The sequence below is a fragment of the Tachypleus tridentatus genome, chromosome 10 (assembly GCF_004210375.1).
Source record: "Tachypleus tridentatus isolate NWPU-2018 chromosome 10, ASM421037v1, whole genome shotgun sequence".
Lineage (NCBI taxonomy): Eukaryota > Metazoa > Arthropoda > Merostomata > Xiphosura > Limulidae > Tachypleus > Tachypleus tridentatus.
Window position 1 is genome coordinate 39826417 of NC_134834.1, and position 13377 is coordinate 39839793.

The 13377-nt window shown below is 33.5% G+C and overlaps 1 protein-coding gene across 8 annotated transcripts in view; it reads right to left on the minus strand.

The window, feature by feature from the left end:
• Positions 1 to 13377, minus strand: part of Sec15 (exocyst complex component Sec15) — a 115071-nt gene that overhangs the window by 28095 nt on the left and 73599 nt on the right. For all 8 annotated transcript variants that reach the window (XR_013015672.1, XR_013015671.1, XM_076460942.1 and 5 more), the window contains exons 13-15: positions 10132 to 10211; positions 8987 to 9041; positions 7757 to 7829 (exon numbers count right to left, since the gene is read on the minus strand). Coding sequence is in view for 6 of the 8 variants with exons in the window: in XM_076460942.1 (XP_076317057.1) it covers positions 7757 to 7829; positions 8987 to 9041; positions 10132 to 10211 (208 nt within the window). In the remaining 2 variants the exon portion in view is untranslated. The remainder of the gene's footprint in view (positions 1 to 7756; positions 7830 to 8986; positions 9042 to 10131; positions 10212 to 13377) is intronic.

Consider the following 13377-nt stretch of genomic DNA (forward strand, 5'->3'; position numbering starts at 1 on the left):
GACCCAAGTATTGCCAAATGAGATGTGATAGTTCAGTAAAACTGAATAAAAGTAGTCATGCGCATCAAGAGTGTGAATTGAGCTCTTATCATTAGAGAGTTGCCATAGGATAACTTGCCTGCAAGATATATTGGAATTAACCAGTTCCAGATAGGCAGGAGTTTCAAGGCTTGTGGTGCAAAAAATAAATGTTTTGCATATAGGGGAGAGCACTAAACAAGAATAGCTATTTATGTGAGATGAGGTAATGTACCACATCAGAATTTAACCCTGTTGAGTAGCTATTAAGGTTAGTGATGACTTTTCAGTCAATCTCATTATGCTGTGTAATTTTTTGAGCCCTGCACTACCTATCCATAGGCTTGTTAATGAACAAATACTAAAAGTTTAGCTCCATCACATTATCCAACTTAATTTAGTAAGAACATATGATTTCAGAAATATAAAGAAAATTGTATGGTAATCCCACATTTGCATTTCTCTTTCATATGATCATCACTAAATCACTTGCATGCTGATATCAACTGAATTAAACTTAATTTATACAAGAAAGTTTAAAACTTATCAAGAAATTCACAGAATACAACAGTGTGAAATATAAAATAAAATTTTTCAATCATACTACAGCTATATCACCATATAACTGTTAGATAACCTGTGAAATTGAGATAATTATCTTTGCTTTGCAATAATTTTTCATATTGTCAGCTTCTTGTTTCTAATTTTTTGTAGTTAAAGTTACTCAAACTGAATGAACTATTCCAACAATACATTGCTGTGTATTTGGCAACAGTAATGCTGAAAGATGATATTACAGATATTTTACTAGCTTTTCTCACTACTTTGGTGAATCATTTGGATGTGTTTTTGCATGTAAAAAGGTTAAGCACAAAAGAATTAACACTTCTGCTACAAGAATCTTTTTCTGTAGAAGTTACAAGGCTTTAGTGAGCTACATTAAGATTTATTTAAACCACTTTTTCTTTTATTATACTATATGAATAAACTTGCTACCAAAAGTAGACAGTAATCCAAATTTTAATACTGTATGTGTTTTAGGTTATTGATTTTAAAAGACAATATACTGGAAAGAAATTCTGAATTTTTTTCTATTATTAAAAGTGTCACATTTGTCATTTAGATGCCCCATCTTCGATGATTTATTTACCGTCCCTCTGAGTACATAACTTAATGTAAATTACTGTTTATAATGCCATTGCTCAGGCAAAGCTTTATTGTTTTAGATTTCAATCTTATTTGGTTACACAGCTATAAAATTAGTACCTTCTTGCCACACCCGCCTGTCACAACCTTTTTTTAAAAAATTACCAGTAGTTCTCTCTGACAGTTAGAACTACATAATTGATAACCAATAGAAAGCCAAGGATTTAATATTTTAAATAATGAGTTATACTGTGTTGTTTTCATCCAAAGAATTATCCATATTACTTCAAGTTCAAACTTTATTCCTACTGGAAGCACACTGATTAGCTTACCTGAAAATTTTAATGGCTCTTGTTGCACAGTTAACATTTTCTAACACTGAAAATGTATTTCTGATAGCTACTTACTTCCTCTCATGCAAACCTATCCTGACCTTGACTTGCCATCTAAGCATTGCTAAAATTTTCAACAGTATGTCTGTCTTTTATATCCCTTCAATTTGTGCCATTACAGCAATGTGTTTTGGTCATCTGATTACCCTCCACCAATCATACTGTACCATCTATATTAGTGTAGATTGCTCTATCTACCATTGCAGCACAATCCTCTCTTTGAGAATTGGCAGATATAAACCAGACACAGTGGTATATCAGTGAGAAGAAAGGGTGGGAAGTACTGAAATACATTTTCAGTTTTGGAAAATGTTAAATTCCAAAACAATACTTACTACTTTCACTCACCTACAGCTAGAATCCCTTACTGCAAAGGTGAAGGGGCCAGTGAGAGCATAAAAGTCTTGAGAATACATTTAGACTGAACATTTTTTATCTTATAATTTTATAATATTTAATATTATACCATATCATAACATACTTCACTCATGGTGCTTGCCCCTCATGTCCAGAGAAATGGTAGGTAGGTATTCAATGTTTATTGGCACAAAGCTACAAGGCTATCTGTGCCAGACAAGATGTGGTACAGTATAGGTATAGGGCAATTAAGGTAAAAAGTAAAATATGTAAAATTAGGAACTGCCAGGAAGACTGATGCAAGAAGTACACCCTTGCTGACAGTCACCTGAAGTTGGCCTTTCCAGTCCTGGGTTCAGTTCAAAAGAAAAATAAAAACTAAAATGTGTAAAATTAAGACTTGCCAGGAAGACTGAAGAAACAAGATCAAAATTGCAGTCAGTCACCTGAAGTTGGCCTTTCTAGTCTTGGGTTCAAGTCAAAATAAAAATTAAAATGTGTAAAAGAAATCATGTTGAAACATTCAAATGTGTAAAATAAATCATGCTAAAACACTATATAGTCTGATAAAAAACCTTAAATTAAGTGTAAAAAACCAATGGCTCTTAAAAATGTAAAAAAAAGAGTGAGATGGGCAGTATCACCTATGACATGGGCCAAAGTCAAGGGCAAACCCATTTTACAAATATCTTTAAAATGGTGTTGTCGTTCTAGGTTGTAACAACAACATGATAATAAAATGTGGATGATTGTGATCCGAGTGCCACGTAGACCACACATTGGTGCAGCAGTTCCAGATAAAAGGAAGTGGTGGGTTAAAAAACTGTGACCAATGCATAGCCTTGCCAAAACAACCTCCTCTCTTCAACCCTTACAGAAGCAAGAGGGCCAAAGACCAAAAGAAACTTTGACTTGTAAAAGCTTGTTATTATGTTGCTCATTCCAGATTGCCTGCCATCTGATGTACAGTCTGGATTTGATAACTGGACCATAATCCATGTATGGAATGGGTGCTGGATGATAAATCCAGAAGAAACAGACTTTGCTGCTCTGTTGGCCAGCTCATTCCCACAAATACCAACATGACCTGGTATCCAAAAGAATTGGACAGACCAGATGAGAGAGAGACAGGCCAGTTTGTTTTCAATATTGATGAGAAGAGGGTGGTAACTATTATGGAATGATTTCAGGGTCAACAGACAGCTGAGTGAGTCCGTATATATTGTACAATTTGTATATAGCATTATTTCAATATGATGTATGGCAAGAGAGATGGCATACAATTCAGCAGTGAAAACAGAAACTGTAGGGGGGAGTCTGTGTGCCACAATCGAACTGTCACAAACCATGGCTTAACCCACTGAGTCACCCGATTTGGAACCATCTGTATATATAGGAATGGATAGATCATATGAAAGATGTTCAGCAAAGAAAGAGCGATATTTCCAGTCGGGTGTATCTGCTTTCCTCAGATGACTCAAAGACAGGTTACAACTGGGGAGACAGTAATTTGCCATGGTGGAATAGGCTGATTTGAAGAAACTGCAATGTTTTTCAAGAATAAATCCAAATCTTCTAATTGTGCCTGGAAATGGATACTAAAAGGAACAATGGCAGATTTTCTGTTATTAAAAAGTGTGGCCCACTGTGGTTGGAAAGCACAAATCCAGGTAGGATTCTGTGGTAAAGATCGAAGTTTGGAAGCATACATTAGAGACAGTTGCAAACGGCGAATATAAAGAGGGGGTTCATGAGATTCCACATACAGACTTTGCACAAGAGAAGTACGAAAAGCTCCAATGCAAAGCCAAAACCCCTGGTGATGGATGGAATCCAACATTTTTAGTGCTGAGGTACTGGAAGAACCATAAACCACAGACACATAGTCAAGTTTGGATTGGATGAGGGCATGATAATTTTGAGCATGGAGTATCGATCTGCTCCCTAAGAAGAAGAGAGGGCACGGAGAATGTTCAATGATTTTAGACATTTGATATGAAGTTACTTGATGTGCGATATAAAATTTAATTTACAATCAAATATAAGACCTAAGAACTTTGCCTCAGGGACGACATGAAGTACAACACCATCAAGATGGAGTTTTGGATCTGGGTGGATTCCCTGTTTGCGGCAGAAATGTATACAAATGGTTTTAGAGAGTGAAAGTTTAAAACCATTTGCCGTGGTCCACTTCAGTATCTGATTGATTGCAGTTTGTAGCTGCCGTTCAATAAACCTCATGTTTGATGACTGACATGAGATGTGAAAGTCATCAGCAAAAAGACAGTTTGCAACTGTTGGGGATAGCTGTTCACTTATGGCATTAATCTTTTTAATGAAAAGTGTGACACTCATAATCAGCCCTTCATTACATTCTTATGGGAAAAAATGAGAAATGTTGAGCCCACACGGACTTGGAATCAGCACTTCATTAAACATTGCAGGAAGAAAAGGGGTAAGTTTCCACACAATCCATACAAGTGAAGGTCTCGTAAGATGCCATATCTCCATGTTGTATTGTAAGCTTTTTCTAAATAAAAAAAAAACGAACAAGATGTTGTCACCTCAAAAAGGCTTCTCTGATTGATGTTTCAAGGTGAATTAAGTGGTCTATCATAGAGCATTGTCTTCAAAACCCACACTGAGTAGGTGAGAGGAGGTTGTTTGATTCTAGAAACCAAACGAAGCGGGCATTGATTATTCTCTCTGAGATCTTACTGAGACAAACTTGTCAGAACAATGAGAAGGTAATTCAAAGGAACCATTGGATCCTTCTCAGGTTTCAGAATAGGAAGTATGATATCTTGTCGCCAAGCATCTGGATAGACATTTTCCTGCCATATCCAATTAAAGACATCTAGGAGAATAGTAAGAGAGTTCTGAAAGAGATGGCATAACATCTAATAATGTTTATTATCAGGTCCGACTGATGTATTGCCAGACTGATGAATTGCAAGTTTGAGTTCCAACAGTGTAAGAGGGTGATTGTCACAGGAATGGTTAGTTGAAAAGGAAAGAGGCAGATGCTCTGCCTGTGTTTTAATGGCTTGAAAAGAAGGTCATGAGTTTGAAGAGCTAGATACATGAAAGAAGAGGTCCCCAAGAGTACTGGCAGTGCTCTGTGCATCTGCAACTTCATGGCCATCAGATATTAAAATAGAAAGGGGAGCAGAAGTATATCTTACACTCACCCTCCGGATCTTATCCCATTTAACTTTTGTGCTGGTGGCTGAAGAAATGCTGGAGGTGTATTTAATCCCAGATTCCTTCTGGCTTTAACGTCTAACTTGCCGAGCGTGTGCACAACTTGCTGAGCGTAGGGTATCTTTGAAATTTATCCCAAGCACACTTCTGAGTTTTCCATGTTATAGAACAGGCAGAATTCCATCAAGGGCAGAGATTCCGAGGTTTCAGAGATGCATCGAGTAGCAGCTTGTATAATACTGTTGGTTACTGCTGCTATACAATCATCTACAGATGATTTACATAAAATGGCAGGATCAAGTTCCGAGAGAGTAGTGAAAGAAGACCAGTTGGCCTGGACCAATTTCTATCAAGGTACATGGGTTGGGTAATTTCTCTGCTGAGAACACATCCACAGAAACATCTGTGAATGAAGAAAGTGCTTTGTGGAGAGCTTACTTGGGATGTGATAAGAGATCAGTCACAAGATTCATAATTCCAGGAACATGACCTGCCAGAATCTTCAAGTTATAGTCATTGGCCTAATGCAGGAAATCTAGCATCTGAAAAGACAAGAATCTGGACTTGGTTCCCCCTGTTTAGTGATAAAGCTAACAAAAGTGGAATTGTCAGAATGAACCTTAACCACCCTCTACTAAAGAAATGGGAAGAAATGATACACAGCTCAATGAACTGCCAAAAGTTACAGAATTTGGATATGAAGAGCCTCCTCAACTGATCACCGATACAAAATCTCCGTAGAATAAAGGAAAACACCAAACTCGCCAAGCATCTGTGAACACGATATGAGAGATGAGGCACAGGAATAAGAACCTCATTGTGGTGAAGTCCATGTTGATCCACTAGGCAAGGTTGTTCTAAATTATAGGTGGAAGGGAGATTGGATGGTCCAAGTGGTCATAAAAGCGTTCTTCTGGTCAAGAAGCATCCAATGAAGGGAATACATATGATCAAAGAGAGTTTCCATGAAAGCCTACATGCCAAAAATACAGAACCTCATGTGCAGAGAGAGAAAAGAATTTAGGAATATCATGACTGCCCAATCCACATCCTGGAGGCAAGGTGGAGAAGGCTGGGCTTGACCAAGATGGTAAGTGAAAAAAGGACTTCTCCAACTTGATAAGAAACCCCACCCAAGTAGCTTCTCAAAGAAGAAATCAGAAGACCCAGTGAGTGAAAATGACATGCAAAAGAGTGTAACACTTGACCAAACATATATGGAACTAAAGAAAAACTGAACAGCAGCACCCAATGGTGGAGGACAGAACCCTTGTAGATCAACCTAAAAAAAAAAATGATGTGACACTAGGGCAAAATCTCACCAAAAGAAGAGATAGGACTATATGGTGGATAGAGACATCTCCAAATAAGAAAAAAGCTGGGTCATATTGATGATGGGACTCCAAAGTTCAATGATTTTGGAAACAAAATAAAGACATGAGTAAAATCCTGGTTGAGTGAGCATCACCCTTACGATAGTTCCTTTGTACAGTAGGACATGCACAGATTTGGCATAACAACTGGACAAGATATGATCCTGAGGATAAGGGAAGATCTGGGAAGAGAATAGAAGGGCAGAAAAAGGAAAGGCAGAAACCCACAGATGAACCTGTATAAAACACAGAATTGTTGTGAAATGTAGCTAAAACGACACAAACTAAAGAATTTATTACAAACAAACAAACAAAACATGGTAATGAGTAAAGTCTACAAAGTATATGAAACACCCTGCAAAACTATGAAATTTAATGTAAAACTGTAAGTAACACAAAGTACAAAACCACTTAAAGAAATGAGGAGATAAGGACCCTTAAGTATCAAATTTTTTAAGTCCACTCAAAGAATGTAGAACACAAAGGACATGAAAATAAAACATATCCTGAAAAACATGAGAACCAAAAAGCAACCATTTAACAATAACATAATAAAGAAAAAATAAGTTACAAACTTTATATTATAAACAGTGAAAAGATGTAAAAATTTCAACAAAAATAAAAAAATAAACTTCAAATGCATGTTTAACCTAAAGTAACCTACATGCTGAAAGAAGTAAAAAAATTCGAATTTACCAAACACTGAGCAGAGAACACATGAATGAGCCAAATTATTGAGTAAAGTAATTAGATCCATCCACACACATAAACTCATCAAATATAGGTATACCTAAGGGGAGTGGGAAATATGCACTAAAAAAACACCGATTTCCTAGGAAAAAAGAACAATATCTAAACCAGCAGATTACAATAATGCATGGTAATAGTTGGGAAGTACCATAGAAATAAACTTTCTACACAATAATTACACACATCTGGACAAATAAAGTAACTTGAAAGGGGGAAAAAAAATCACAGGCCACACATAAAACACAAACTCCCCTGCAAACTAAAACTTAAGCTTCCCCAGCAGACATCATCAACTCTGAGATCTGAAGCCTAGTGGTAATAGAAAAAGGTTTAATTCAGAAATGATTCAAGTTTAAAACCAAATTGATACTTTTACATTTATGATAAACATTATGCACTTGGCTCAAGGCTAAATGATCCCACACTATGTCTTTACTTTAGGAGTATCGTACCAGCATTCACTAAACATATAAGGTAAAAAACTAAAAGTCAGGACCTTGTAACCATTTAACTCACCCAATTCCAAAAACCCATCAATCTTTTTATTAAGTTGAAGATAAATTTGAGATTCAGCATCTGCCCTGGCATCCTGTGTATAAAAATAAAAAAGTACATTTAGTAATCAGACTAAAGTGACTGAAATGTGATTCTATAATACAATAAAATAGGATATACATTACATGAACACAATATTGGACTCTCACCACACTGTTATAGTTCATGTCATGACATTCATTCATGCTATAGTTTACAACTGTGAATCCTGATAATAGCTATACAGCAGTTTTGACTGTAAAATGCTCCATTGTCAGGCTGTCATGTTCAACACACAAACTTTTGATAATCCATAATGATGTACAAGTAAGGCAATTTTTCAGCATCCATTTCACATAGAAGTTCGCAGGTGATGTATCAGGTAATCTGAACAGTACACCGTCACGAGAAATGGCAGAAATACTCAGTTCATTCTCTACGTGTTTAATATATTTAACATACTAAAAAATATAATATGGTACCACCTTCAGTGCTTGTGATTTGCATTTTTTTCCATATGAATATCCTTACTGATCAATGGATGTTTATTGTCACTGACCTTGGTGTTCAGAGATCCTCATCTTCTACACAACACTTACCACAGCTGTTGTGCTTCAACTTGCTGTAGGTTTCTTTTTGGATTGTCCTTGTGCTTTAAATTAATCCATACTTTTTTATTCTACAACATCATTAAGCACAATGGATACACCCATTTTGGCAATCTTTATGATTTGACATATGAATATTATGTATCTGAAAACGTTTTTGTGTACCTTTCTGAAAAGCAATTGATTTTTTATGGTAGTATACTACCTATGATGTGCCAAACAATTCAAAATGCTGTTGTGATATATTGTATTCCACTGCAGCTTTATACTGGATGTGACTGTCATCATGTAACTTGCTGATATGCATATTTAATAAGTTTTAATATGACATACTAAACCCTCTGTGTTCTCTAAATCATTTAGGGAATAAACTGGTTAATACAAAAATTTATTTTCTGTTTAAATTAGAGTAAATTGATGTCTACATTTGTTTATAAAGCAAAGCCATTAGGCTTGAGTTGATTTCCTAATAAACAAGTATAAATGCTTAAGAACTGAGGTATTTAAATCTACTTACACAATCCCCAATTAAAATGTTACACATTTATTTTCATTTGTTTTTATAATCATTAACATTAAGAAGTGAAAAAAATTAATAAAATACCTTAAACATTGATTTACTTTGTAACTTGGCACAATGTAGACTGCTGCTTCCTGACCTGAAAAGTACATTAGAATAAACTTTTCTTGGGTAAACCTTTCTTTCAACAATCAAGAAATTATATAAAGGTTCAAAATTAGAAAACAGAAACATGTAATGTCATTCATGGGTTGAAATCTAAAGCAACTACAATATTAACAGACAGTTTATCTGTTATCTACACACATGGGACTAACACAGTATAAGTTTGGGTATAAATGTACAGATGGTGAAAGAATGATACAACCTAGACTTTGCCACTATACTTAGATGTATGAAAACTTCATATCTAGAGATAGTTGGAAATTAAAAGAATAACTTTATTTACTGTAACTGGGTTCAATTTAGTGATTTATAAAAATAAAGAAATAAAAAATGATAGTCCTTGGAAAGTAATTAATATTGCATCTTTTATTTCAGATACACAAAAAGAAGCATGCATACATGAATAAATAAGACTGACTATATCAGTTTTGATATTGTACCTCATCAAGATTTTACAAAACAAGTGGACTTCCTGGCAATGTTTTATATTCAAAGGTCTTTTATTTTACTTATGTAGATTATTATTATCATAATAACCTGAAAAGGGAATATTACACTAACACTTGATGAATTATATTGCCACTTTCTTAACTAATATTACTTTTTTTTTAATACAAAAATGCACATGCCAATATAAGATTTAAATATTTTGACTTTCAGTATTTGGATTATGACAAGTTTAGTTACTTTTCCTCATAAATAATACAGCTTATAAATAATACAGATGCTTCAATTCATAACACTAATTAATAATGAAATATATAGCATACTGCTCTTCTTATTCTGTTACAGTAAAACAAACAAGATATTACTATATACGGTAATGTAATTCTTTAAATGAAGTTTACAAGACAAATTTTTGTTGTTTAAATTTATTTTTGCCCAGTGTAATTTTAAATATCATTAACTTTGCAAGTAGTGTATAGCAAATTACAATGATTCCTGTTAGTTTTTAATTTGGCTCAATAACACACAGTTTAAAAGCAACATAATTTTAATTTTCTGAAATCACACAAGATGCAAACTATAAAATATAACATGAACAATTGTTACATCCTACTTACCCTGTAATATCTGATATAAACTCTTCTAGATAAACACTAGCATCTTCCAGATAATTTGTATTGATTGTGATTTGGATTAACTACAGGGAAAAAAAAATTATAATAGAACAACATTCTGATCTATTTTGATACAAAATGAAAACATAAATCTATATAATCAAAAAAGTATCGTGTTTGTGGTGTTTTAAACTTCATTAATGTATGTAAAAATGAAATTAGGATTATGAAAGTATGAACAGTGTCACTGTATGCATGAGGGAGGGGTGAATGTAGATAGTACTATGCATTGCAAAGGGAAAGATATTTGGAAAATGTATGTCATCCCTCAGTACACAATTCCATACAGCAGTGTTTTTGTGTTATGGTTCTGTGTGTGAATTTCTTAATTTGTTTATAGACACTTAAGGGTACTGATATTACCACAATGCCGAATATGGACTTGAAAGAAACGTCACCAAGTTTTAATACTTGTCTAGGTTTTTAAGTTGTAACTAAATCTAGTGTCTCTTGTACTAAATATTTTTGGCAGGTATAGTGTTGTGAAGTAGGTTAACTCTACTTAGGTTCAATCTTGCCATCACCAAATTATACCACATGAGCATCAGGTACATTCAGAACTCTACATACTTAAACTCACATGTGAATAGTCTTGGGAAGTCATTTTAATGTCTTCACTACTGTAAAAACACATCACTCCCTTTACATTTTACCAGCTTTATGCATTCAAATACATGACACCAAAATAACAATAACAACAAAAACTACCACAAATTTTCCCCTACTGTATTATTGTTATTACAAGACTATTGCCTTTTATTAACAATAATAACAAATAAGCAAAAGACCAGATGAAAAATTTTTGACTCTCAAAGCTTAAAAAACAACACAAGATCTAGAGATATATTTTGTGAAAACTAATGCTGATAACAGTCCTTAACATTATCCAGTAATGACTAGAGGGAAAGCAATATCTGTTGTTTAGGAACTATCTGTGGCTATGATGAGAAGAAACTGTCCACCATGTTGTTCAAGTAAATACTGATAGGTTTTTCTACTTCATCCTCTGCAGTCTCTACAATTTTATGTCTAGACTTACTCTCACATACCTGAGTGGTGTCAAGTGTTTGTTCCACATAGAGGAAGTTGCAAATTGGTGATAATGGATTATTTCAATGGTGGCATTAAACTATATGTCCACCCATGACTGTCTCCTGAGATGCCATTTGATGATGGAATGTATATTCATTATATAACAAGTTTTTAGTCAGAAACTCTACTTTTAACTGCTGTTGGTCCTCTGTGATGCTGCTCAGAATTGTGAGGTGTAACAGAGCTTAAACAGTTCTTTTATATAATTTATATCTTAAAGGTGGAGATTCTTAAACCATCTAGACATGAAGGTTCATATTCAGAAGTATTTATGGCTATGTATGTCTCATCCAAGTTGAAGATGGCTTCCATATTAGCATGTAAGAATTGTAACTCAGATAGGAATTTCTGTGGCTTGAGCTTTTCCTACATGTTACACAATGATCACTAATAATAACCAGAATGTTTCTTTCAGCTATTAATAACCAACAACTTCTTTTAAAAATAATGACTGCAACCATTTTTTTTGCCTAATAATAATAATCAGACACTGTTAATAATATCCAAATATTACTACTTGTGATCACACAGTTTGTTTTGTTTTCATTGATAACGTCTACATACTGCTTCACATTATTACAAATAATTTTTGTTAGTTTACCGAGACAGCTTTATGCTACTTAATTTAGAAAAAAATAAAACAAGATACTATTCAAAAGTCCACAGACAATGCTTATGTTTTCTCTGAATGTTTTAACTATCAGAATTGCCTAGGTATATGAAATCCATTATGCATTCAATTAACACAAGGAATTTTAAATTTAGTAAAACCTTTTTATAATCACAAGTTTAAAATGAATTAGGCTTTTATTGAATATTAAGTTTAGACATATTATTACACAAGATAAACATTCACACAAAGTATTCAAGAAAAGACTTGAAGCAAACAAATTAAGTGACCAACTGAAAGCTCATTGGAAAAACATATCAAAATTTCTTACAGTTGATTTATCTTTTTGAAAATAGAAATACCAAACATAAAATTGCAAAATTTTACCTAAGAAGGGATAATTCAATAAATTAAAACTAAATCATCTCTCAGCTAACAGGGTTTTGGAAGTAAGCATGAGTAACAGCATTTCAACCTGTAGAAAACATGAATTTTAGCATTCATCAGTAGAAAGTACAGACAACATTACAAATAATATTTCAATTTAGGAAGTATGAGTAACAAAAGAAGGAAACATAACAGATACTTGAAACTGTCTGCACTTGGTGAAACTCGATAAATTACAGAATTGAGGAAAAACAATAAAACTGTACATTTCAAAAATAAAAAAGACAAAAGAAGTGGCCACAGTAGTCAGAGATTATAAGTTATGTATAATTACACACAAGGGAGAACTATTAATAAATCCTGAAAGAGAAGACGTGAAAGATGATGTGGCAAGAACAGTAACTTTCTATTTAATAACTCTGTAATCAAACAAAACTGAAGGCTAAAAATTATGGTTTGCCTGAGCAATGATGATTTTATAGTAAATAACTTAGATTTAATTTCATACTTTTTCAAGGGGTGGTGGATAAAATAGAGAACAGAACATATCTAGAGAAAATGTGTCATATGTATCTCAGTAGGGGAAATTCATGATTTTTTTAAAATATTGCCTTGTAGAATTAAAAACTTAAAACTTATATACTATTAAACTATGAATTATTAACTGAAATTTTATGCTATATTAATTGGCATAACATAAACTTGTTTAATAAAATTCTGCACATAAGACACTAAAATCTTGTGTCATGCATAATGAATAATACCTGTGGCAATAGAGTTGAGGATACAGCTATAATTAGTGTTATGTACTGAAAATAACAGATTAACACAAAGTTTTACTTTAAAAAATTTAAATTTTTAATATTTATTAAGGAGGTTCAAGGGGTCACAGAACCTAAATATGAAAACTATAAAACAAAATGAAGTATTTTTATTCTTAACAGAGAAAATAACATTACACTCAGAACATTTAGAATGACTCTGTAAATGCAAAGAATTATTTTTAGTACAAAATACTTTACATATTAAAAAAATTTCATTTCTTTTGTGTGTACAACAAACTTGTAACATTTATAAAAAATTAAAACTATAGATCATTC